This window comes from Mustela nigripes, chromosome 2, assembly GCF_022355385.1.
Source record: "Mustela nigripes isolate SB6536 chromosome 2, MUSNIG.SB6536, whole genome shotgun sequence".
In the NCBI taxonomy this organism is placed as follows: domain Eukaryota; kingdom Metazoa; phylum Chordata; class Mammalia; order Carnivora; family Mustelidae; genus Mustela; species Mustela nigripes.
The window spans coordinates 153449386-153476898 of NC_081558.1; the positions used below are offsets into that span (position 1 = coordinate 153449386).

General features: G+C 36.6%; 1 protein-coding gene across 3 annotated transcripts in view; it reads left to right on the forward strand.

Moving 5' to 3' along the window:
* GSK3B (glycogen synthase kinase 3 beta) overlaps positions 1-27513 on the forward strand; it is a 210944-nt gene that overhangs the window by 83621 nt on the left and 99810 nt on the right. For all 3 annotated transcript variants that reach the window (XM_059391873.1, XM_059391871.1, XM_059391872.1), the window contains exon 3: positions 22397-22480. In XM_059391873.1, coding sequence (XP_059247856.1) covers positions 22397-22480 — 84 coding nt within the window. The remainder of the gene's footprint in view (positions 1-22396; positions 22481-27513) is intronic.

Sequence of the window (27513 nt, forward strand, 5' to 3'; positions counted from 1 at the left end):
CACAGAAAGGATGAGCTTTAAGTCACCAAAGGTTAAGTACATTACCAACTCCAGTGTGCTGAATCTCTTCTCCTGTTTTTGCATATAGGATTTTTATAGTTTCATAGGTCTTTAATTCATTTTGAGTCAGTTTTTGTGTGTGGTGGAGGTAAAGGTTCATCTTCATCCTTTTGCTTCTTAGTTGAGTTTTTCCAACACCCATATGCTTAAGAGACTGTCTTTCCCCCATTTTGTAGTCTTGGCACCATTTAAAAAAATTATTTGGCCATACATAAGGGTTTATTTCTGGTTTCTTCTGTTCCAGTGGTCTATATATTTATCTTTATGCTATTTCCATACTGTCTTGATTACTATTGGCTTGTAGTTTGTTTTCAAATAAAGAATTATTAGACTTCCAGCTTTGTTCTTTTTCAAGTTTGTTTTGGCTGTTTGGGGTCCCTTGAGATTCTATATAAAATTTTAGGATTTTGGTTTTCTATTACTGCAAAAAAAAAAAATGCCATTGGAATTTTGATAGGGATTACATGGAGTCTCTGTATGGCTTTGGGTACTATAGACATTTTAATGTTTAAGTTTCTAAGCTAAAAGCATGGGATGCCTTTCCATTTATTTCTATGTTCTTTGATTTCTTTTGGCAGTGTTTTACAGTTTTCAGTGTACAAGCCTTCTACCTCCTTGGTTAGGTTTTTCTTAAACACTGTATCCTTTTTGGTGCTATAGTAAATGGGATTGCTTTCTTTTTTGATTGGTCATTGTTACTGTATAGAAATACAGCCAATTTTTAAGTGTTCATTTTTTAAAATCGCCATATTTATTTATTTGCCTGTTTATTGTCTGTATCCCCCATCAAAATATACAGTCTGTGAGCACAGGGGCTTCGTCTGTCATGCTCACCACTGTCTTCAGGATTTAGAACAAACTCTGGAACATAATAGGTGCTCAGTAAATATATTTTCAGTGACCCTGGGGGGAAGGATATTTACGGATATTTACATCCCAGTGGTGACTGCTACCAAGAGAATGACTGGGAAAATCAAGCAAGTGTTCATTTTATAACTGAAACTTTGCTGAAATTGTTTTTTTGTTGTAACAGACTTTTTTTTTTTTTTAATTCTTTAGGGCTTTCTACATATAAGATCATCTCTGTGAACAGAGATAATTTTGTATCTTTTCTAATTTGGATGCCTTTTGTTATTTATTTTTCTCGTCTAATTGCTCTGGCTGTTATTTCAAGTACTATGTTGAATAGTAGTGGCAAAAATGAGCATCCTAGCCTTGTTCTTCCTTTTAAAGGAAAGCTTTCAATTTCGGTTTTTCACCAATGAATAGGAGGTTAAGGAAGGCTTTTCATTGTATACAGCTTATTATATTGAGGCAATTTCCTTCTATTACTAGTTTGTTGAGTATATCATGAAAGAGTGTTGAGTTTTGTTAAATGCTTTTTCTGTATCAGTTGAGATGCCCATTTGGTTTTTGTCCTTCATGTTGTTGGTAATGTGGTGTGTTCACAGTTATTGATACATGTATGTAGAACCACCCTTGCATTTCAGGTAAATCTTTCGATTGCAGGTATAAAACTTGGTTGTGGTATATAATCCTTTCAGCATGCTGTTGTTTGGTTTGCTGATATTTTGTTGGTGGTTTTTATATCAGTATTCATCTGGAATATTGGCCTGTAGTTTTAAAATTGTGGCCATCCTTTTATTTTTAAGGTGTGTATGTCTTTTATTTAAATGCATTTCTTGTAGATTATATATAGTTGACTCTTTTTAAAATTCATTTTTAAATTAGTATTTATTTTTAAAAATTGAGATATTGACATACAACATTATGTAAGTTCTCTTCTGTTGCTGTATTTAAGCCATTGATGTTTAAAGAGATTATTGATATAGTTGGATCATATTTTTGCCATATTTGTTACTGTTTCTATTTGTTGTCCTTGTTTCTTCTTTTTTCTTCCTCTCTTTTTCTGTTTTGTATCTTTTGTATCTTCCTCTCTTTATCTATTTTTAGTTGAGCATTTTATATGATTCTGTTTTTCTCTTCCTTCACAGTATCTATTACACTTTTTAAAACCATTTTCAGTGGTTGTAGTTGAGTCTGCAGTGTACATTTATAATTTTTTGAAGTGTGCTTTCAAGTAACTATACTCTTTTCATGGATAGTGCACTTACCTTATGACAGAATATTTCCAATTTCTGCTTTTCATTCCATATAACACTGCTGTCATTATTTTCACTAATCCATAACCTATAATCACTGAATACAATATCACTGTTACTATTTTGAACAGTTGCTGCTAGATCAATTAATTCTCTAGTGCTTTTTCTTTCTTTACAATAAATAACAGATTTCTTGTCTATGTCATTTTCCATCTTTCTGATGAATTTTTTATTTTTAACATTTCTTGGATGGCAGGTCTGCTGTTGATAAAGTCTGTCAATTTTTGTTTTCTGAGAAAGTCTCAAATTCTCCTTCACATTTGAAGAATAACTTTACTGGATGCAGAATTCTAGATTTTTTTTTCTTTCAACGTTTTATTTATTTATTTTATTATTATTATTTTTAAAAGACTTTATTTATTTATTTGACAGAGACAGACACAGTGAGAGGGGGAACACAAGCAGGAGGAGTGGGAGAAGGAGAAGCAGGCTTCCCGCTGAGCAGGGAGCCTGATGCAGGACTCAGACCCAGGACCTGGGATCATGACCTGAGCTGAAGGCAGACACCATGACTGAGCCACCCAGGCACCCCTTTTCTTTCAACATTTTAAATACTTTACTTCACTCTTTTCTTGTTTACATGACCTATGAAGAGAAGTTCAATGTAATTTTTACCTTTACCTCTCTATGAGAAAGTTTTTTTTTTTTCCCCTCTTCTGGTTTCATTCAAGATTTCTTCTTTGTCTTTGATCTTTTGCATTTTGAATATGATATGCCTCGATATAGTTTTTTTTTTTTTTTTGGTATTAATCTTCTTTTATGTCTTTTGAGCTTCCTGCATGTGTGGTTTGGTGTCTGACCTTAATTTGGGGGAAATTCTCAGTTGTTGCTTCTAGTGCTTTTTCTGTTCCCTTCTCTCTTCTCCTTGTGGCATTCCCATTATGCATATGTTACAACTTTTATAATTGCCTCAATAGTTCTTGGATATTCTCTTCTTTTTCGTTTTTTGTTTGTTATGGTTTTGTTTTTGTTTTTGCTTTTTGCTTTTCAGTGTTAGAAATTTCTATTGACATTTGTTTAGGCTTACTGATTCTCTCCTTGGCCATGTCCAGTGAAGATCTAGTAGAGATCCTAGAGATAAAGCTGAGAAAAACAGGGGTGTCCCTCTCTGGAGCTTTTAACTCTGAGACTTTTCTATGTCAATTACAGTTTTAAGTTTTTCTCTACTGGTACTGGCTCTTTAGGCAATTTCTGCTCCTAGGCTGCTTCTGTTCCAATAAGCTGTGGTTCTGTGTATCTACCTGTCTGTCTCTAGTGTTTAGAGCAGCAGTTTGCCATGTGACCTCAGTATTTTGGTGGATTTAAGGAGAGTTGTTGATTTTTCAGTTTGTTCAGCTCTTTTCTTGTTGTGAAGATGAGAGGGATGACTCACAAGCTCCTTACATACTAGACTAGAAACCAGAAGACCTTCCTTTCTTCATTTTATTTGTCTTTTTATTGTTGAGTAGAGTTCTTTATTCTGGATACAGATACCTTTTTCAAATAAATGACTAACAAATGTTTTCTTCAGTGGGTAGGGTAGTTGGTAGAAGCCTTGTTAGCCACAGCAAAGATTTTGGCTTTAAATCTCTTCAAAGTGGGGAGCCACTGGAGTTTGTAAGCAGAGAAATCCCATTATCTATCTCATATTTTAAAATGCAAGGTCACTCTGACTACGTAAGATCACTCTGCCTGCTTTGTTAAATATAGATGTGAGGTCAACAGAGGAAAGCCGAAAGACCATATAGCTGAGCAGAGGTATTCTGAAAGACTTGCACTAGCGAGGTAGTAGATACACATACACACCCCCCACACACTTATTTTTATATTGAGATAATTGTAAATACACCTGCAGTTGTAAGAAATAATACAGTGATCCCATGTATCCTTTGCCCAGTTTCCCTCAGTGGTAACATCTTGCAAAATTATAGTGCAGTGTCACAACCAGCATACTGACATTAATATAATCCATCAGTCTGTTTGAGATTTCCCCACTTACACTTGTACTCATTTGTGCGTGTGTATATATGCCTGTGTACACTTTTATGCAGTTTTATTACATATGTAGTTTTGTGTATTCACTAGAACAGTTCCTTCATCACAAGGATCCTCATGTTGCCCTCTTATAACCGTAACCATTTATCTTCCTGCCATTCCTCCACTCTTAACCCCTAGTTTAAACCCTTGCAATAACCAGTAACCTGTTCCCCTTATCTGTAATTTTGTTATTTCAAGAATGTTATATCAATGGAATCAAATACAGCATGTAACCTTTTGGGATTAGCTTTATTTGCTCAGCACAGGTCGCTGGAGATTGATTAAAATTGTTGCATATATCAATAAATAGTTTTTTTCTTTTTTTGAGTAGGATTTCATAGTATGGTATACTATGGCTTGTTTATCCATTTACCTGTTGAAAGACATCTGGTAGCTATTCTGAATAATACAGCTATGAACATTTATTTATAGGTTTTTGTGTGAACATAAATTTCCATTTCAGTGGGGTAAACACCTAAGATTTCAATTGCTGGAATCTTGGAGAAACACACACACACACTCACTCTCTCTTTTTCTCTTTTAAGATTTTATTTTTAAGTAATCCAGAGTGGGGCTCAAACTCACAGGAGTTGCATGCTCTGCTGGCGGAGCCAGCCATATGACCTTTGGATATATTTTGAAGGTGGAACCAATGGTATTTTTTGACAGATTGAATGTGAGGTTGGAGAAAGAAGATTCAAGATTTCAAAATTTTTGACCTGTACAGTTGGAAGAGTCGAATGATCAATAATTGAGATATAGGATATGAGTGGAGCAGGTTTAAGGAAGATCAGGAGTTTAGCTCATGACATGTCAAATTGAGATGTATGTTAGAAGAACTGACATGGGGTGCCTGGGTGGCTCAGTGGGTTAAAGCCTCTGCCTTCAGCTCAGGTCATGATCCCAGGGTCCTGGGATCGATCTGCCTTCAGCTCAGGTCATGATCCCAGGGTCCTGGGATCGAGTTCCGCATCGGGTTCTCTGCTCAGCAGGGAGCCTGCTTACCCCTCCCCTCTCTCTCTGCTTGCCTCTTTGCCTCCTCGTGATCTCTGTCTGTCAAATTAATAAATAAAATCTTTAAAAAAAAAAAAAGAAGAAGAACTGACATGTAGTTAGTTGACTGAAAGATTCTGGAGTACACAGGAGAGGTCTAGTCTGGGGATATAAAACTGGGAGTCATCAGCCTTTAAAGTCCTGAGACTGGAAGAGATCATAGAGCTAGTTGAAAAGAGGTGAGACCCCAGGTTCTGTTTATTCCATTATTTAGAAAATAGAGAGATTAGAAAGAATTAGTAAAAGAAACAGTGAATTTAGCCAGGGAGGAAGGAAAAATTGTGGAGAAATCATTTCATTTCATTTCTTTTTCTTTTCCTTTTCCTTTCTTTTCTCTTCTTTCCTTCTTTCTTTCTTTTTTTTTTTTTTTGAGAAAGCATTTCAAAAGAGTGACCAACTGATGATCTCTTTATGTGGAAATCATAATTTATAGCATATAGGCACAATCCCTATAGTAGCCTGAGTTTTTAGTTGGGTTGTATTCTGGTGGTATATAGGATGATATGTCTCCTTTCTAGTTTCTTCTTAGCGAGGAAGAGGGTTTTTGTTTCTTTGTTTGTTTGTTTTTGGGGTTTTTTTTTTTTTTTTGAGTTTTTGTTTATGTATTCAGAAAAGCTAATGGTCCCAGGGAGGAGTTGCTAGTTAATATGCAACTTACTGTGTACACTTTCATGAAAAATCTTTTTAAATGTAATGAAGAAGTGTTCTTTATCTTTTCAAAACTCTCACATCATTTTTTTAAAGTTTTTTTTTTTTTTTAATTATTTGACAGAGAGAGTACAAGAAGGGTAGCAGCAGAGAGACGGGGAGAAGCAGGTTGCCCAGTGAGCAGGGAGCTAGATGCAGGGCTTGATCTCAGGACCCTGGGATCATGACCTGAGCTGAAGGCAGCCGCTTAACCAACTGAGCCATCCAGGTGCCCCCCACATTCTTTTCTTTTCTTTCTTTTTTTTTTTTTGGATACCTCTAAAAGCACGTAACATTTTCTGTTATGTGGTATCATTATTTGATACTTGTGTACTTGTCTTATTTTGAATTGTAATTGGTTTCAGTACAGAAGTCCTGCTTTATTGTCACTGTATTCCTCAAGATATAGTAATGAATGAAATTGATGTAATTGAGTTACATCTTGTTGTGATAGTTAACAGTATGGGTTTAGGAATCTGACACATCTGGTTTAAATCTTGTCCCTGCTCTTTGACCTCAAATTTCTTAACCTCACTATGCCTTCACCCCCTTTCTAAGTGGGGATTTATACTGTTGCCTACTTAAATGGTTTATGGAGAGGATTAAATGAAGTTAGGAAGATAAAGCTCTTAGCAGGGTACCTGGCTCTTGATTTTTTATTAATCCTGTAGTTGTTGGCACCATCTCTGTTATGCTAATAATAATATTTCAATGATACAGGGTTGAAGCAGTGTTGCATTTAGGTTAGATTTGACTTACATGCTCAGGCCTTTGAAAACTGAGCCTTTAAGGACCCTCATTTTTATATTTACATCACTCCATATTAGCTGGCTGCGAATAGAAGTCCTTTAAGCTCTCAGGCATCATTTCTGTTGTTTCCCATTCCTTTTCCCTTTCTGTGCTGAGCAAGTTGTTTATGGGACTGATGGGGAAAATTTGCATGCATGAATCCTGTTTATTATTTCTATAAATTTGGGATTTCTTTGTAGAAAATTTTAAGCTTGCCTGAGCAGTATGTATTTTATATCTATAATTCACAATTTAAGTTTTTATTTATATACTATCTAATTACAGTAATGTAAAAGAAAAATGATATTGTGTATTTCCAGAACATAGTTGATATTAGAAAGTCCACTCTATATGATATATGTAAGAAATATATATTTTAATATATCAGTGTATGTATAGTAAGTGCGAAAGAGATTGAATATATAAGGAACTTTCTGTCCTTGGCTTCTAGAGCAGGAGATTGCACACTGTGCACCTGTTGCCTGTTTTTGTAAATAAAGTTTTACTGGAACATAGGCATGCTCATTCCTTTACATATTTTGTTGACAGCTTTTCCACAATAACTGTAGAGTTAAGTAATTGCACAGAGACTATGGCCTGCAAGCCAAAGTAGTTATAATCTGGCCCTTTATAGAAAATGTTTGTTGATCCTTATGCTAGATTATTATTTTAGTGACTCATCTTTTTCATACTGGCTCATTCTCAGTTTCTCTTGTATGATTCTTTTTCATCTGTCTGCCTATATGTTGATATTCTTCAGGATCGTCTTGAGAATGTCTTACCTGTCTTGGGGCTTTTGTGACAGCATGGTCCAGATTATACTGCCTGACCAGTTTATTAGTGTCCTTTATAGACTTCTCTGCTGCTGGAGACTCTGGCTACTTCTTTTTCGTAATTTACAGGCAATTTTATCTATTCCCATGGTTTCAAGAACCATCTAGACCTCTTGCTAGAGGATAAGATGATCGTATCATATTGCTTTCTGGACTTTTCCAACTGTGTCCTTCAGCCATTTCAGTAAACATGTCCCAAACTGAACTCATTCCTTTCTTCTTCCAAAACAGCTTCCTAGGCCAGTGAACTCTACTGTCATGTTAATAGTCACATGAGTCAGAAGCTTGATAGTTATCCCTCCCCCTCCTTTCAGTTACCAAACCTATAGCAGCAGGTGATGAAATAACTGTTGATCTGCCTCTCAGTTCATCTCTCATTCTCTTGCATCTGTCCTTACTTTTTCTACCTCAGTGCAGCTCCTTGTTTATCTTCTCTTCCTTAAAAATTTTTTTTTTTTTTTCAGAACCAGTGATCTTCCCAAAACAAATCTCTTGCTTAGAGCAGATCAGTGGCTCTTTATGACTTGTAGTATTCAGACTTCTTACACTTTCCACTGCCCCTTTCCAGGATTTTTCAAGGTACTAATAAGCAAATTTTTCTTAGGTCCAATCCCCATTTACCTGTAGCCCTTTCCAAGTGAGCTAGAGTTCTCACTTGTGTTGTAATTGTTGGATTGGCTTACCCATTAGAATATGAAATATTTAAAGACTATGAATTTGTATACACTCAGAGTCCTGGGTCTGACACATAGTTGCCTTCAAAATAATTATTGTATACGTGGAGTTATTTTGAGATATTTTAGCCAATTGAAGGGTCCAAATTTACTATGTAATCAAAGATTTAGAGAGGAATTAAACAATTTTTCAGTCCTAATGTGATTACAAATGTTGGGTGATGGAACTCTGGATGATCCTTTTTTTTTTTTTTAAAGATTTTATTTTTTTTTTAGAGAGCGTGCACGTGCATACGAATAGAGAGTGTCGGGGAGGGAGAGAACCTTAAGCAGACTCTGCTGAGTGTGAGCCCTTACTGAGGCTTGATCTTATGACCCAAGCCAAAACCAAGAGTTGTTCTTTGAGCCAAAACGTTTGAAGTAAATGGTATTTTACTAGATTTTATGAAAGTGGAGCTTTCTATGGTAGGAGAGATCCAACAGAATGAAATTCAGTGAAGAAGAAAAGATGATGATAGCCATAGGCTGCCTACCATATGTCCACAGTATTATTACTTGCTGGTTGTTAACTCACCTTTAAGTTAGCTTTTCCTTTAATGAACTTTATATAAAGGTGCGTTAAGTACCCTTTTGGGAATCCCTTGACTCAATGCTTTTTAGCTTCTGGAAGTTTTTGTTTTTGTTTTCCTCTTCTTTTGAAGTGTGATGTGTCAAATAATGTAAAAATGAACATAACCTCTGTCTATTTAGAAGATGATAGGGGCACCTGGGTGGCTCATTGGGTTAAGCCTCTGCCTTCAGCTCAGGTCATGGTTTCAGGGTCCTGGGATTGAGCACCGCATTGGGGGGGGGGGGGAGGTCTCTGCTCAGCAGGGAGTCTGCTTCCCTCTCTCTCTTCTACCTGCCTCTGTGCCTACTTATCAAATAAATAAATAAAATCTCTCTGTCAAATAAATAAATCTTTTTAAAAAGATGATATATGTTAATGACTATTGCTTAAACTAAAAGTATAATTTTTCCTTTAAATGTGGCTTTCAGGTTTTCTTACATGGGTGTGGTATTTATTCCGTCTTGAGCAGTTACTTTATTTTTTTAGATGGGAATGGTAAATAAGAATTTAGTTTACCAATAACTTTTTAAAAAATTTTTTATTTTTTATAAACATATAGTTTTATCCCCAGGGGTACAGGTCTGTGAATCGCCAGGTTTACACACTTCACAGCACTCAACCAAAGCACATACCCTCCCCATTGTCCATAACCCCACCCCCCTTCTCCCAATCCCCCTCCCCCCAGCAACCCTCAGTTTGTTTTGTGATACCAGTAATTTTTTATCTTTTTTTTTTAAAGATTTTAAAAATTTATTTGACAAACAGAGATCACAGTTAGGCAGAGAGGCAGGCAGAGAGGGAGAGGAGGAAGCAGGCTCCCCATTGAGCAGAGATCCTGATGTGGGGCTCGATCTCAGGACCCTGGGATCGTGACCTGAGCCAAAGGCAGAGGCTTTAACCCACTGAGCCACCTAGGCGCCCCTTATCTTTTCTATATTGGGAAAAATTGCCTTTATATAGACAGGTTATTTTTCTACAATGGATTTTAAGTTACTAACTATGATCCTATAGTAAGAAATACATTTTATATTGCAAACCAGTGCACAGAAAAATAATGGAAATAAGTTTGGTTAAAAAGTCTGTAGTCCAATTATATTAAAGTTCTCATTCCATTCTCTTCTCCTTACCATCCCCTTCTCAAGCCTGATTGGCTGAACCTACAATTTGGAAAATACTGGTCTGTAGCAATTTACAAGATAGAAGCAGTTACAGAAACAGAATTTATTCTATGAAAGACAGTAACCAGAGTATTGAGAGCTCTGTGGCTGATATGGGAAGATACAAAATTCAGCCTCTCCTGTTAAGGCACTTATATAGTAAGTTAGTTGGACATGTGGGTGTGTGTATGTGTGTGTGTTTCTCTGTAGTCACTGCAATGTAATACCTGCTTTCTATAAGGTACTTTTTGAAAAGTGTTCTTTTACATAACAGCACTAATAGTTTGTAAAAATAAAAAGACCCAAGAGAGTATATAATAAATTCCAAAATATTTCAAGGTGCAGCAGGAATTTAGAGATCAGAGATTAGTGAGTTGGAGCAGCTGGGGATGGCCTTGTGAAAAAGGTGGGAGTTAAATAGGAACTTTAAAGATGGGTAGAATGTGTGTTAAGTGGGAGGGAGGGTGTAAACATTCCAGTGATGGTGTAATCAGTGGCTTAGAATTGGGGATGAAATAATATGGTCAGAAAGAGTGAGAAGTGGAATCTAGCTGTGATCACATTGGTTATGAGTAGAAGATAGGGTGAAGCTAGTAAGAAGGAACTAAAACATGAAGTGATTTAGACTTTATCTGGTAGGACATGGGAGATTCTCTAGCTCTCAGAATTTACTTTGCCAATAACATTACCACTCCAGGTATCTTTTGGTTGCTGTTCGCATGGTGTATCATTTTCCATCCTTTTACTTCCAACCTGTTTGGGACTTTGAATCTAAAGTATATTTACTGTAGAAGGAATGTAGCTGGAGTTTTCTTTCTTATCCAGTCTGACCATCTCTGCTTTTGATTGTGTGCTTAGTTAATTACATACTATGTAGTTTTTGTTAGGATTGGAATTACCTGTGCCATGGTCCTCTTTGTTCTGTTTCTCTCTCGTTTTTGTTCCTCTGTTTGCATGTATTGCCTTCATTTTTTAAGGTACCATTGTGGGTCCAGGGTTGATTTTATTTTTATTTTTTTTAAGCAATACAGAAATTATTTTCTTAGTGGCTACTTTAGGAATTATAGTGTACATTTCAGTTTATATGTCTGCTTCAGGTTACACTAGCTTAATTCCAGTAAAACATAGCACCCTTTCACCAGTACAACTTCATTTTCCCATCCCTCTTTTCCTGCCATTATTGTCACGTGTGTTACATCTATTTATGTTATAAGCCTAATCATACACTATTACTGAAATTGCTTTATTTAATATATGTATTTAGTGAAATAAAGGGAAGAAAAGAAAAAATATATTTATAGTCTTTATATTTTCTTAATTATATTTACCATTTCTGGTGCTCTCATTTCTCCTTGTGGATCAAATTATCTCCTGATGTCATTTCTTTTCAGTTTGAGAAACTTGCATCAGTATTTCTTCTTTTTTAAGTTTTTTTTTTTTTTTAATTTGACAAACAGAGATTACAAGTAGGCAGAGAGGCAGACAGAGAGAGAGAGAGGAGAAAGCAGGCCCCCTGCAGAGCAGAGAGCCTGATGTGGGTCTCTATCCCAGGACCCTGGGATCATGACCTGAGCAGTGGCAGAGGCTTTAACCCACTGAGCCACCCAGGTGCCCATGCATCAGTATTTCTTAAAGTCAGGTCTTCTACTGTAGAATATTCTCCACTTAAAAATAAATTGGGGTGGAGGGTGGGTTGCCTGGGTGGCTTGCTTGGTTAAACATCTGCTTTCAGCCCATGTCACAATCCTGGGGTCCTGGGTTTGAACCCTACGTTGTTGTATTCCTTGCTTACGGGGAGCCTACTTCTCCATTTCCCTCTGCCTCTCCCCTGCTTGTGCGTGTGCTCTCTTTCTCTCTCAAATGTCTGACATGGGGCTGGATCCCAGGACCTGGAGATCATGACTAGAGCCTAGGGCAGATGCTTTAACCATTTGAGCCACCCAGGTGTGTCAGGATTTTTAAGTTTTATTTTACCTTATTTTTTTGCCTCCTGGCTTTCATCAGTCTGATGATTAATCAGCTGTTTATTGCATTATTTTCCCCATGTATGTTAGAAACCATTTTTTGGTTACCGTTTTCATGATTTTTTTTTTCTTTGTGGCTTCAGTTCAAAAGTGATATGCCTAGATGTGAATCGCTTTGTATTTATCTTTTTGGGGTTCATTTAGCTTAGGGTTCATTAAGTTTTGTGGTCAGTAGATTAGTGTTTTTCATCAAATTTTGGGAGTTTTCAGCAGTTATTTCTTCGAATTTTTTCTCCTACTTTTTCTTTTTCCTCTTTATTTATTTATTTTGATGTTGCCTTTATACATATGTCGGTAGGTGTGCTATTATCCCATATGAGGCCTCTGAAGCCCTGTTCATTTTTCCGCAGTCTTTTTTTCCCCTTTGCTCTTTGAATTGGATAGTTTATTTCTTTGTTTTTAAGTTCACAGATTTTTTTTTTTAAGATTATTTATTTATTTATTTGACAGAGATCACAAGTAGGCAGAGAGGCAGGCAGAGAAAGAGAGGGAAGCAGGCTCCCTGCTGAGCAGAGAGCCCAATGCTGGGGCTTGATCCCAAGACCCTGGGATCAGGACCTGAGCTGAAGGCAGAGGCTTTAACCCACTGAGCTACCCAGGTGCCCCTTGTTCACAGATTTTTTTAGAAATATCATCTCATATCTTGAATCTTTCACTTTGTTACACTTTTCAACTCTAGTGTTTCCAAGTTTTAAAACATTTCTTTATTTGAAATGTTCTACTTGTGTAATTGTTGTATTTTTCTTTAATTTTTAATATATGATTTCCCTTAACTCTTTGAACATATTTTTAAAGTTTCCTGGCTTTATATTGATATAATTGATATATAATATTGTGTTTGTTTAAGGTGTACAGTATGTTCATTTGATGTATTTATATATTGCAAACTGATTACCACCATACCATTAACGTCACACCTTATAATTACCATTTCTTTTTGTGATGAGAACATGTAAGCAACTTTGCAACTTTGAAATGTAAGGTATGATGTTACTAACTGTATTCACCATGGTGTATAGGTGAGATTCTCAGGACTTATCCATGTTATAACTAGAAGTTTGTACTCTGACCAACATCTCTTTTCCCCTATCTCCAGCCCCTCGTGACAACCCTTCTGGTATCTTTGTATGAGTTTGGGTTTTTAGATTCCACATACAAATGATATATAGCATTTGTCTTTTCTGATTTATTTCACTTAGCATAATGACCTCAAGGTCCATCCATGTTGCAAATGTCAGAATGTCCTTCTTCTGGCTGAATGACAGTTCTGTCTATCTATATCAAATTTTCTTTATCCATTCCTCTGTTAATAGACACTTAGGTTGTTTCCCTGTCTTGGCTATTGTGAATGATACTGCAGTGAATATGGGAGAACAGGTAACTCCTCAAAATAATGATTTAAGTGTAATTGCTGGATCACGGTAGTTCTATCTTTAATATTTTGAAGAACCTCCGTACTGTTTAGTAGCTGCATCAGTTTAATTTCCTACCACCAGTACACAAAGTTTCCCTTTTCTCTACATCCTCATCACCACTTTATCTCTTATCTTTTTGATGATAGCCATTCTAACAGGTGTGAAATGATATCTCATTTTGATTTTGATTTGCATTTCCCTGATGATTAGTGATGTTGGACACTTTTTCATTACCTGTTGGCTATTTGTATGTGTTCTTAAGAAAAATGTCTATTTGGGTCTTTGCCCAGGTTTTAATTGGCTTGTTTTTTTTTGTTTGTTTGCTGTTGAGTTGTGTGAATTCTTTATATATTTTAGATATTAACCTCATCTCATATATGATTTGAAAATATTTTCTCCTATTACATACCCCCATTACTTCCTTTCATTTTGTTGCTCATTTTATTTGCTATGCAAAAGCTTTTTAATTTGATGTAGTTCCACTTGTTTATTTTTGCTGTTGTTGCCTTTGCTTTTGCTGTCAAATTTAAAATAATCATTGTCAAGACCAGTGCCAGGAAGCTTACCGACTCTCTCTGTTTTCTTTTAGGAGTTTTATGGTTTCAGGTCCTTATGTTTTTCAATAGAATAGCTACTTTTTATTCTTGTCTGCTAAATCTAACAGCTGTGTCTGCCCAGAGTCACTTTCTATTCGCTGCTTTTTTTTTTTTTTTTAAATCTTAGAGTAGGGTCAGCTCTATCTGTTGTCTGTATGTCTCACATTTTCTTTTATCTTTTCTTCCTTTTAAAAAAAATTAAATATTTTTACAGTTGGCCATTTCAGATAATATATTGTAGCAACTCTGGAGTCTGATTTTTTTTTTTTTTAAATCTTAATTTTGGGATGTTCCTTTTTTTCTTTTTCCTTTTTTGGTAATTTTCCTGTATTTAATCTATAGAATCTTTTTATCTTTACAGTTTGAAATGCCTATATTCTGTGTTAACTTTTTAATTCTAATTTCAATTTTTTAGCCTGATATTTTTCACAGGCTGACAATGTCTGTATATTTTAGTGGGCATTCAGTTATTGGTTAGAGATTGTGCTCAAACATCTTAAGTTTATAAGGCTTCCCTCATTTTTTGATGATTCTGTTACATGGGTGGGGGTGTCCATTTAAAATTTGGCCAGTTTTTTTTTTTTTTTAAGGTTTTATTTACTTACTAGAAAGGAAGAGACACACATACACACACACACAACAAGCAGGGGAAGGAGGGAGAAGCAGACTCCCTGCTGAGCAGGAAGCCTGATATGGGGTTCTATCCCAGGATCCTGGGATCAGGACCCAAGGCAAAGGCAGACACTTAAATGACTGAGTCATCCAAGTGCCCCAAAATTTGGCCAGTTTTTAAGTTGGCCTCAGCTTTTACTTTGTCTGAGGCCCTGTTGGGTTTCCCCTGCATATGTGCACAACTTTTCAGTCAACCAGGAATATGTGGAGAGCTTATTTATCCCCTTTGTGTCTCTCATGTCCAGGATCTCCTCTATTAAGTTTTTTAGTGTTCTGCCAAGTCTTGTCATTTTTCCCAGCTGGGACTTGATCCTCAGGGTAATAGAGCTGTGAGCTTTCTCACTTTGTTTCCTATCAGATTTACCATTTTTACTGCCAGTGCCACTGGACATGGATGGGTATTTCTGTCTTTACTAGAGAATGGTAATCCCCCCCCCCCCCCCCCCAGGCAAAATTCCTGGTTTTCCTGCCCTGATAAAACTGCCTCAGTCTCTGAGCTGGGCAGTATTGGTTGGAGATGGTAGCTTCCCCTGGCAAAAAGGTCACTGATCCCTACTGTCCTGCCTCCTGTGTCTAGCAGCTTTTTTTAAAGAATGAATGCTACTTGATATGTTCTTGCCTTTGATTTATTTCCAGAGCCTTGAAGTGGTTGTTTCTACAATGTAGTCCTTTTTTTTTTTTTTTTTTTTTTTAAGATTTATTTATTTTAGGACGCCTGGGCGGCTCAGTTAGTTAAGCGGCTGCCTTCCGCTCAGGTCATGATCCCAGCATCCTGGGATCGAGTCCTACATCGGGCTCCTTGCTCGGCAGGGAACCTGCTTCTCCCTCTGCCTCTGCCTGCCTCTCTGTCTGTCTGTGCTTGCTCACTCTCTTTCCCTCTGTCCCTGACAAATAAATAAATAAATAAATAAATAATCTAAAAAAAAAAGGATTTATTTATTTTGAGAGAGGGAGAGAGAGAGAGAGCCTGTGTCTGCTTGTGCGAGGGGGAGCGGGTGAGGGGCAGAGGGAGAGAGAGAATCTCAAGCAGACTCCTTGCTGAGTGAGGAGCCCTACCCAGAGCTGGATCTCAGGACCTCAGGATCTGAACTAAGAGTCAGATAATTTAACTGACTAAGCCACCCAGATACCCCTACAGTGTTGTCCTTTTTATAGGTGTTTTAAGGGGGAACGGATTTGCCAATCACTTTATTCCACTATAGCTGGAAATATTGCCCTTTTGAAACTTTCTGACTTCTTACTCCTTTCCCTCATGTCTTCCAGGCCACTTTAATTCACTCTAGTCAGACTTTTGTTAGCGCTTTTCTGCTGAACACACTTTTATGAGAGTCACTGGCATCCTGCATTTACCCTTTCCAATTACCAGTTTTCTGTTTTCATCTCAGTCAACCTTTCAGCAGCTTTCAACATAAATGGTCACTGCCTTTTTCTGAAAACATTTTTGTTTTGTTTTGTTTTGATATTTTTTAATTTTTTAATTAACCTATAATATATTATTAGCCCCAGGGCTATAGGTCTGTGAATCACAAGGTTTACACACTTCACAGCATCAGCACTCACCATAGCACATACCCTCCCCAATGTCCATAACCCCACCACCCTCTCCCAACCCCCTACCCCCGGCAACCCTCAGTTTGTTTCGTGACATTAAGAGTCTCTTACGGTTTGTCTCCCTCCTGATCCCATCTTGTTTCATTTATGCTTTTCCCACCCCCCCAAACCTCCCACATTGCATCTCAACTTCCTCATATCAGGGAGATCATATGATAAATGTCTTTCTCTGACTTATTTTGCTGAGCATAATACCCTCCAGTTCTATCCACATCGTTGCAAATGGCAAGATTTCATTTCTTTTGATGGCTGCATAGTATTCCATTGTGTGTGTGTGTGTGTGTGTGTGTGTGTGTGTGTGTGTGTGTATCTCACCTCTTCTTTATCCATTCATCTGTTGATGGACATCTAGGTTCTTTCCATAGTTTGGCTATTGTGGACATTGCTGCTATAAACATTCAGGTGCATGTGCCCCTTCGGATCATTACATTTGTATCTTTAGGGTAAATACCCAGTAGTGCGATTGCTAGGTCATAGGGTATCTCTATTTTCAACATTTTGAGGAACCTCCATGCTGTTTTCCAGAGTGGTTGCACCAGCTTGCATTCCCACCAACAGTGTAGGAGGGTTCCCCTTTCTCTGCATCCCCGCCAGCATCTGTCATTTCCTGACTTGTTAATTTTAGCCATTCTGACTGCTGTGAGGTAGTATGTCATTGTGGTTTTGATTTGTATTTCCCTGATGCCGAGTGATATGGAGCACTTTTTCATGTGTCTGTTGGCCATCTGGATGTCTTCTTTGCAGAAATGTCTGTTCATGTCCTCTGCCCATTTCTTGATTGGATTATTTGTTCTTTGGGTGTTGAGTTTGATAAATTCTTTATAGATTTTGGATACTAGCCCTTTATCTGATATGTCATTTGCAAATATCTTCTCCCATTCTGTCTGTTGTCTTTTAGTTTTGTTAACTGTTTTCTTTTCTGTGCAAAAGCTTTTGATCTGGATAAAGTCCCAATAGTTCATTTTTGCCCTTGTTTCCCTTGCCTTTGGTGGTGTTCCTAGGAAGAAGTTGCTGCGGCCAAGGTCGAAGAGGTTGCTGCCTGTGTTCTCCTCAAGGATTTTGATGGATTCCTTTCTCACATTGAGGTCCTTCATCCATTTTGAGTCTATTTTCGTGTGTCGTGTAAGGAAATGGTCCAGTTTCATTTTTCTGCATGTGGCTGTCCAATTTTCCCAACACCATTTGTTGAAGAGGCTGTCTTTTTTCCATTGGACATTGTTTCCTGCTTTGTCAAAGATTAGTTGACCGTAGAGTTCAGGGTCTATTTCTGGGCTATTTTGTTCCACTGATCTGTGTGTCTGTTTTTGTGCCAGTACCATCCCGTCTTGATGATGACAGCTTTGTAATAGAGATTGAAGTCTAGAATTGCGATGCCACCAAGTTTGACTTTCTTTTTCAGTATTCCTCTGGCTATTCGAGGTCTTTTCTGGTTCCATATAAATTTTAGGTTATTTGTTCTATTTCTTTGAAAAAAATGGATGGGATTTTAATAGGGATTACATTAAATGTGTAAATTGCTTTAGGTAGCATAAACATTTTCATAATATTTGCTCTTCCAATCCATGAGCATGGAACATGATTTCCATTTCTTTGTGTCTTCCTCAATTTCTTTCATGAGTACTTTATAGTTTTCTGAGTATAAATTCTTTGCCTCTTTGGTTAGGTTTATTCCTAGATATCTTATGATTTTGGGTGCAATTGTAAATGGGATTGACTCCTTAATTTTTCTTTCTTCTGTTTTGTTATTGGTGTACAGAAATGCAACTGATTTCTGTGCATTGATTTTATATCCTGACACTTTACTGAATTCCTGTATAAATTCTAGTAGATTTGGTGTGGAGTCTTTGGGTTTTCCTCATATAGTATCATATCATCTGCAAAGAGCGATAGTTTGACTTCTTTGCTGATTTGGATGCCTTTAATTTCTTTTTATTGTCTGATTGCTGAGGCTAGGACTTCTAGTACTATGTTGAATAGCAGTGGTGATAATGGACATCCCTGCTGTGTTCCTGACCTTAGCAGAAAAGCTCTCAGTTTTTCTCCATTAAGAATGATATTCTCAGTGGGTTTCTGAAAACGTTTTTTACTTTGCTTGAAAGATAACATTCTCTCCTTTTTTTCGTCCTACTTCATTACTTCTCCATGTGATCTGCTCCTTCTCTGAATATTTATTTATGTATTCTGCTCTAAATATCTTCCCTAGGTGATACCGTTGGGTTCCCTTGCTTTAAGCCCCCCCTTTTTAAAAAAGACTTTATTTATTTATTTGACAGAGAGAGAGACAGCGAGAGAGGGAGCACTAGCAGAGGGAGTGGAAGCTGGAGAAGCAGGCTTTCCACTGAGTAGGGAACCTGATGCAGGGCTCAATCCCAGGACCCTGGGATCATGACCCAAGCTGAAGGCAGACGCTTAATGACTGAGCCACCCATGTTAACCTTAAGTTCCCTTTTTGAAGATGACTCCTAGATGCATATTTCTGGCTTCAACTTCTCCTTCCTTGAGCCTCACAGTATTTTCACTTGGATGGCCAGTAAACGTTTCAAACTTAATAGATGGAAAACAGAACTCTTGAACCACTTTCTCCATCAAATTTATTCTCTTCAGTTTTTAGAATGATCCTTTAAAAAGCGTAAATCAGGGGCACCTGGGTGTCTCAGTGGGTTAAAGCCTCTGCCTTCGGCTCAGGTCGTGATCCCAGGGTCCTGGGATCGAGTTTCGCATCGGGCTCTCTGCTCAGTGGGGAGCCTGCTTCCTCCTCTCTCTCTCTCTGCCTGCCTCTCTGCCTACTTGTGATTTGTCTGTCAAATAAATAAATAAAAATCTTTTTTAAAAAAGGGTAAACAGATTATGTCATTTTCCTGATCAAAATGACTTTGGCTTTCCTTTACATTTAATATGAAACTCAGTTTCTTACTGTGATTAAAAGAGTTTATAGACATACCCCCTGCCTACCGTCTCTGAACTTCTCTTCCTTTACTCAATCACATTATTCTTCTAGCTATTTCTTGATATTACCTATCCACCTCTGTTTACATTTGGAGGTTCCTATAAACTACAGTGCTCCTCTCACATATCTTCACATGGTTAATATATCATTCAGGTTTGTGTTCAGATCTTTCCGCTTTATGAGGTGTGTTCTGACTTCCCTATCCAAAATACAGCTCCTTGTCTATATCATGCTCTGTGTCCTTAAGCTATATGAAAATATATTCCTTTTTCCTCACTCTCCTCCATAGACTGTAAGTTTCATGAAGGTAGGAGCTTGGTCTTGTTCACAGCCAATATCCTTAACATTACGAAAAATGCCTGGCATAGTATAGGTGCCCAGTATTTGTAGTATAAAAGTGATTTGTGTAGAATTAGTATGTCATTAGTGAATTAATAAAGAATGACTAAGTAGTAATGGCTAGGCTTGTGATAGTTGTATATTTAAATGCATTCAGGCATTAACTTTGTTTGCCCAGTGTTGATATGATTAATACTTATAAATGTTGCTCTATGAAATTTATATTTTAGACCTTTTAGGGAATTTGAAGATGAGAAAACTTAAGACTTTAAGAAGAAATAGAATATATCAAAAGAGTAAGGGTGGATGATTATTTAGGTCCATGTATTTGCTTCACTTATGCATTCTTTCTGGTAAAAGATGGTATGCATAAACTTACACAGTTTCTGTTATCTGAGAATTTAATAGTTTTCTTTTATAACTTGGTTAGTGAGTCTGGAAAATGGCTTATTTTAACATAGTTGGCTATGTTGAAAAACAGTCCTTAAAAGCCACCTTAATCTTAATATCTTGATAGTCTTAGCTTACTAGCAGTTATTCCACAAAACTAGCTATATAGATGTGAACTGGCAAAGTATAGATCTACTTTCCAACTCAGCATCAGTTTAAAATGCAAACAGACCCAGTTTTTAAATTGGTGATGTTTGTGTTCTCTGTCACAGTTAAAACTTAGAATGTGACTTCCGTTATCTTTATTAAAGCAATTATACTATATTGAGTTGTTTTGTTTATTGCTTCAGCTATAGACATTTTATAACAAGTAATGGGATGATAGATTGATGTTCTGTAAAATATATTTTTTCTTATTTTTTTAAAAAGATTTATTTGTTTATTTGAAAGAGAGCACAAGTGGAGGGAAGGGGTGAGGGAGAGAGAGAATCCTTAGGTAGCTTCCCCACTGAGTGTGGACCCTGACATGGGGCTCTATCCCAGGACTCTGAGATTGTGACCTGAGCTGATATCAAGAATCAACTGCTTAACCAACTGAGCCACACAGGTTCACCTATAAAAGAATTTCAAGTATCACTGTACATGAACCCAGCCAATTTAAAGGGATAGTTTCCAATTTTCCCAAGATGACATCCTAGCACAACTGTAGAGCCAGTTGGAAGTTTCTAGAGGAGGATAAACATTTGCATATTTCTGGTATCATCTTCTTCTTCTTTTTTTTTTTTTTTCCTTCTATGATTTTATTTATTTATTTGACAGAGAGAAATCACAAGTAGGCAGAGAGGCAGGCAGAGAGAGAGAGAGGAGGAAGCAGGCTCCCTGCTGAGCAGAGAGCCCGATGCGGGACTCGATCCCAGGACCCTGAGATCATGACCTGAGCCGAAGGCAGCAGCTTAACCACTGAGCCACCCAGGTGCCCACTGGTATCATCTTCTAAGAACTGGAAACCACTGTGCTGTAGGACAGTTCTGCTTATTAAGCCCCTCATCTGCTGTGCAATCCCCATCCCCTCTTTTTTTGGGAGGGGGGCTTCTTTTTCTAACCATAAAGCATTTTTCCTTCCAGATTCCCAGGTATATAACTGTATGTTTTTTAGCTCTCCCAAAATTTTAATTTTATATTTCCTGTGCATATAGCCAGTACTTTGTAATATTTTCTCTGTGTTATATAATTTGGCCTTTATTTATTAGACTTCTGATAGCCAAATATATTTTTGGAATTTATCTTCTTTGTTAATATATACTCTTCACATTTATTACTGCAAAGAAAGGCATCATATTTAATGCTTTCTTTTCATGAAGAATGAACATAACTTTGAAATTCCCCAAAGGAAAAAATTATTTGTGTGGTCTATAAATTTATCAGGACTGTACAATTTCTAGCATGCATATTTTAACTTTGCAACTAGCCCTTCTTTTGGCTCTCGGATTTTATTTATTTATTTTTTTTAACTGTATCTTGGAAGATAGTAGGGCTTGTAAGAGCTCTTTGCACCCAAATTCACTTGTTTAGTGAGAAGTTTGATTTTTATTATAGTTGCAGAAGAATACAGTGTGGTAGCTTATTCCATCTATCTCTTAACATCCTGTACACACTGCTTCTCAAGTTATTAGTGGTGAAATACTAATTTTAAAAATTTCCAGTTCATCAAAGACTGATGTTTTTGTAAAATACAGTACAAACAGTTACTAGAAAAGTGGAATTAAAAAAAAATACCGAGTGTAGGCCCCAATCTTTATTATAAGATTCACAGATATGAAATTATTATATCAAATTTCTGTAAAACATTCTAAGCACTTATTCTCATTTCTGTGTTTGTCTTATTTCAAAGTAGTAGAAAGTGGTAGACTAATAACATAGACTAGTGAAAAACAGGTTGCAGGTCAGCATTGGTCTATAGACCATAATTTTTATTTTGTTTAAAATCTGTTATCTTTTTACTTTTAAAAAATTTTAACTGAAGTATAGCTGGCATATAATATTAAGTTTAGGTGTGCAATGTAGTGCTTCAGTGGTTATGAAATTCTCACCATGATAAGTGTATTACTGTATTATAGACTATATTCCTTATGCCCTACTTTTCATCCCCATGACTTAATTTATTTTACAGTGGGCAGTTTGTACCTCTCATTCCCCTTCACCTACTTTGTCCAGGCCCCCACCCCCTAGACCATACTTTTTAGTAACATATCCATAGCCTTCTCTTTGTAGTATTTAATGTTATGAGTTCTTCGAATCTTAGTCAATATGGTTAATATTATTTAATCCTTTAAAAAATATTTTCATGTGTTTCCTTTTCAGAACCGAGAGCTCCAAATCATGAGAAAGCTAGATCACTGTAACATAGTCCGATTGCGTTATTTCTTCTACTCAAGTGGTGAGAAGGTAGGTCTTGCAGAAAGTGTGTACTGAATATTATGATAGACTTGTTATTTTTCTAAAATTAGTCATCGTTCTCTACTATATCTCCCACCCTAGCCCAACTAGCAGAACAGTTTTGCTAATTGAATGGAAGCATTCTAAAACACAGGCCCTAGTGATTCTGAACTTAAGATATAATCACTGAATATCGTTAGTCATATCAGAAATTAGTTATGAAATTGAAAAGGGAATGAATTTTTAAGAATTTTCTTTTTTGAATATTTGTCTTTAGTTCTTTATATATATGTATATATATCTTAAACTTTCTGTGTTCCTTAGGTGCTTCTGGAGCCCCATGATAGTTCCATCTGTTTATTAGAGAAGGAAAATTATGTCATTTTAAGTGGAAGTATTGGAGGAAAAGGGAAAACAGGAAGACTTTAGTAGGACTAGAATGAGACTTAAACACTGGGAGGCAAGTTTAACCTATCTTTGGTGAGGGAAAAAGTTAGGAAGGTGTAATATTACAAAGCTTGTTGTAAGTGGCCACTATTTATGATCACATTTAATTTTGTGAAAGCGAAGGATAATTAAAGGAGACTTTGTGCTGTGCATCCCTGGCCCTTTTGGTCTTTCTGTTCATATGATGACATTAACTATAACTAATATCATTGTGCTTACTAGAGTTTGGAAGCACAGAAAATCAGTTTCTTCTGTTTTACTTGCTTAATTCTGCCTGTTCACTTTCTTTTCTTCCCAGGTTCAATATTTTCCTTACTTTCTACTTCACTGGTTTGGGGTGTGAGGGCAGGGCAAATAATAAACTACTTAATCTTTTTGGCTAAACAAATATGATTTTGGAGAAGATAAATTGATATTTTGGACCTCAGATTTCTGGTATATACTGTAATTCCTCTTGATTTCTAAGCACAGTATTTTTTTTTTTTTTACTTCATATAACTATTTCCCAGTGTACCAGTGTTTAACCATTTTCCATTAAGTTTTTTTTTTTTCCATTAAGTTTTATTTAGATTATTTCCTTAGAAGTTATGTTTTTCATGTCAAAGCCTGTAATATGGGAATGTTCCTTTGTGTTAAGCTATAATTGTGATATACCTCCTGTGGATACATAAATGTTAAATATTTGAATGTGTTTGTGTCAGTCATAGCTAATGTTTTAGCAACCATAATTAGCAAATTGTCTCCTTAGCGACTGTTGTTTCTCAGGTGCTTATATTAGGGAGGGTAAGCCCTTGTAAGTATTTGAGCCCTTTTGTTTCTAAAGCCAGTTACGAGGTTCATGCTACTTTTTTTTTTTTTTTTTAAACCTAGCAAACTGCCTGTTATGTCTTTAATCTTATCTATTCTGACATCTTTACTTTTTCCTGTCCCTTTCCAAATAACATTATGGACCATCTGTTATGTTCACAGCACTCTTTTAATGGAATTTTGCATCCTCATGACTTTTGTTATTAGATGCTAGACATTATATTACCCCAGGGAGGAAAGTAAAGGTCAGAATTATTTGTTCCATGAACCACTAGATTACATGGAGATTGGTTTGCAGAGGACTCCTTACAAACCCCTAAACATTTTATCATGATTACTTCATTTATATAGCTTTCCCTATACAGCAGACACTGTGTTTAGTTATTTTACAAATATTAAGTCATTTAATGCTTATGAAAATAAAGAGCAGAAAAAGGAAGAATGTCAAACTTGTAAATATAAGGCTCTATTTGTGGCAGCATCACAAACTTGACCTATCTGGTTTTGATCTGGTGAAAGCCTTGTTCACAGTGCCCTCACCCTCACTTAATCCTGCTTCCGGAATGACAGTGGACTGTTATCTGTATACCACAGAGGATGGATTTCCCTCCCTGCTGCTGCTCAGAGCTGCTTATTATCATAAATGGTCTTACAGATAAAGAGCAATTGAGAAGTCATTAAGGGAGATTAACCAGGAGGACGCTGAACCTCTGTTATAAAAAAGAAATGTACTTTCTAATGTTTTATTTCAGAAACTTTCTCTTGAGCTTTGTAAATTTTCCAAAGTGAAAAAAAATGTTCCTCTCAGTTTTGGATAGCTTCATTAAAAATAAAAATAAAAAAAAAAAAGAAAATTTGTGATATAGTGGTGAAGATAATGATCCTTCTTCCTTAAGAAAAAAGGAAGGTTTTCTGAAGATATGCAGAAATACACCGGTTCAGGACCTCCCATGATCTTTTAGCCACCAAAAAGATGATTTCTTCTTGCCCTACTCATGATCTCCACTCCCATTCTTCTGAATTGTTCTGGCAGGGCTAACATCATTCATGAGACCAGATAGTAAATTAATATGCCCCAAATGAGAAGAGAGGTTCTGCTCTCAGGTTGAGAACTCAGGTTTGTAGTTATCGGTTCTAACTCTTAAGAGTCCTGAGAGTGAACTTACAACTGCCTTTTAGAAAAGGATCTAAATATCTTGGGGCATTCTTACAGATTTTTAAAGATGATTTCTCTCTGAATATGACAGTCTTATATTGGGTAGGCACTTTTTCTAACAGAAGCATTATGTACTATCTATGTGTATAAATAAGAAGAGTTTGGAGGAAGAAATAATAATAGTTCAAGATGTCTCTGGGACATGCAAATAGAAATCCCCATGAGACAGATACATGTATGATTTCATAGGTGGTTGTGGTAGCTGACAGTGGAGGGTGGGTGCTAAGTAGAGAAAGGGTATTGACAAGATTGGGCTGATAGAGTTGTGTAGCCATGTGGTAGAACTCTTCGGAGTTCTGGGACAAGGGAGAGGGGATATTTGAGACCAGGACAGTAAAGAGCCAACAGTTTGCCAAGTACTGCCTTCTGGTCATAGAATGTGAGAATAATCTTCATTTGGGAAAACTGCAAGGAAGCCAGTGCCTTTGGGTAGGTCCTTTGTCTAGGACAAAGCAGTAAAAACAACAATAAAAAAAAAAAAAAACCTCTGTGAAGAGACTGGGATTCAATATTCCATGAAGAGTTTTTCTTCAGGGTGCTAAAGAGCTCAGGGGAACATCTGGACAAGACATCAGTGGTCAGAACATAAGCCTAAAGGAGATATGAGCAGGCAATTAGGGAGACGGTTTTAGAAATTGTGAGGGTGAAAAAGAGAATTCAGTGTTTCAGGATTATAAGGGTGAAAGACTTGGTTGATGTATATGTAAGCATTTCATAACTCTCTTATTGTTGTCCTCATCTCTCCCTCTCTACCGTTTTCTTAGTCTCTTCTGTTCCTTTTGTCTCTGTCTACTTTCTGGGTTTCTGCTTCCTTCACTCTGGGCTCTGGGTCTCTATCTTTCCGTCTCTGGGGTTCTGTCCCTCTCTTGGTTTGTTTCACCTGCTCAGATTTTTTTCCTCTCCTCAACTCTGATACCTGTCTGTCTGTCTGTCTCTTTCTCATTTAATTACTATATGGATTTCAATCTCACCCCTCTTTTGTTGGATTTCTACCCATCTTTCTTTGAATATCTGATGCTTCTGAGTCTGTATGGATTCTCATCTGTCCTGAGCCTTTTTCATTCTCTTTCTTGGTCTTCCTTTCTTTCTTTTTTTGCCTCTATTACTCCCTTTTTGGAAAATTTTAAAGAAGAAAAATTTTTACTCACTATCCTGACTTTTGACTTCTGTTCTGTTCTCTTCCTTCCCTCCTTCTCTTCTCTTCTCTTCTCTCCTTTCCTTTCCTTTCCTTTTTGGAAAATTCCTTTCCTTATTGGTCTCAAATATCCCCTCTCCCTCGTCCTTTCCTTTCCTATTCTTTTCATTTTTTTCCTTTTCCTTTCCTTTCCTCTTTTCTTTCTTTCCTATTTCATTTCATTTGTATAGTTGCATGAATAATTATTTATAACCTTATAAACTTTGAAGATCTTATAAAACTTTCTTTGTTGCCTCATAGTATTTGTAGTTATTGACTATATAGTATTCCATTGAATTGTTGAACTGCATAATACTCCCTAAGTATTCCTCCACTGTGCTACCCCAGGACTTCATAATTTTTATCTATAACAACTTTTCAACTTTGGGTGAAGTTAGAGTAGGATTACGGCAATATTTGGCAGACAATCACCACTGACCACAGTTTAATTGAAAGGTTATGTCTGTTTTGGTAAAATTGTCTTTATTTTGCTCCACCCTGCCATTTGAAAGACTAGTTTTCTTTAGCAATTGTTTAGCATATAACTGGGGAGAAGACTGTCCATAATAACTGAAAGAAGGGGGAATTAAGTCAGGACAGAGAGCAGAGGTGTGACTTAGTCTTAGTCATAGTCATCTGGTTGGAATTATTAGTGTTTGCTGTAGTAACTAGAGCATCAGGTAGTCAATCAGTATACTTTAGATTACTCAGTGGGCTTTAACTAACTCTGATTTAGTTCAGAAGAAGTAGCACTCTGTCCTTGACCAGACAAAAATGGGGATTTTTGAATGTTTTATAAGTCTAGGCTTATGATATTTTCGTGAATTTGTGTTTTTTCATTATCGGTATTTGATCGTAGAAGCTGCTTTGCTCCTAAATAGAATTTTATGAAGAACCCTATCCTATAAAAAGAACAGGTAGAAAACAAAGTTGCTTTGGTTGAAACTAGGGTATGGGACCAGCTAATGTTGTCTTTCCTGAGTTGCATCTCACCTCTGTAGAACCCTACGAGTCTGAAGGACGGACATAGTATGTAAACCACATTGTGTCTTTATAGGAGACTCAAATTTTATTTGAATTTTTTTTTTTTTAGAAAAATTTCTGTAAGTAACCTTACATGTGAAAATATTTTACCTGTAAAATATTAGATTGGTAAAATCATAGATTGGTAATTTGAATAATAAAGAAATAGCCTTCCTTAAAAAAAATCTTTCCCTCTACTTGTATGAGAGGCAGTTTAAATAGCAAGGATGACAAATTGATTTCATTCTTCATACCAACTTTGCTCTATTGATAGTAACTGTGTAGAGAGCTGTGTATAGAAGGAAAGGATTCTACCACTGCTTCTGGGATCAAAGAGAAGAGTGCTGAGCTTTTATTATGCCTGTTTGTCACTAG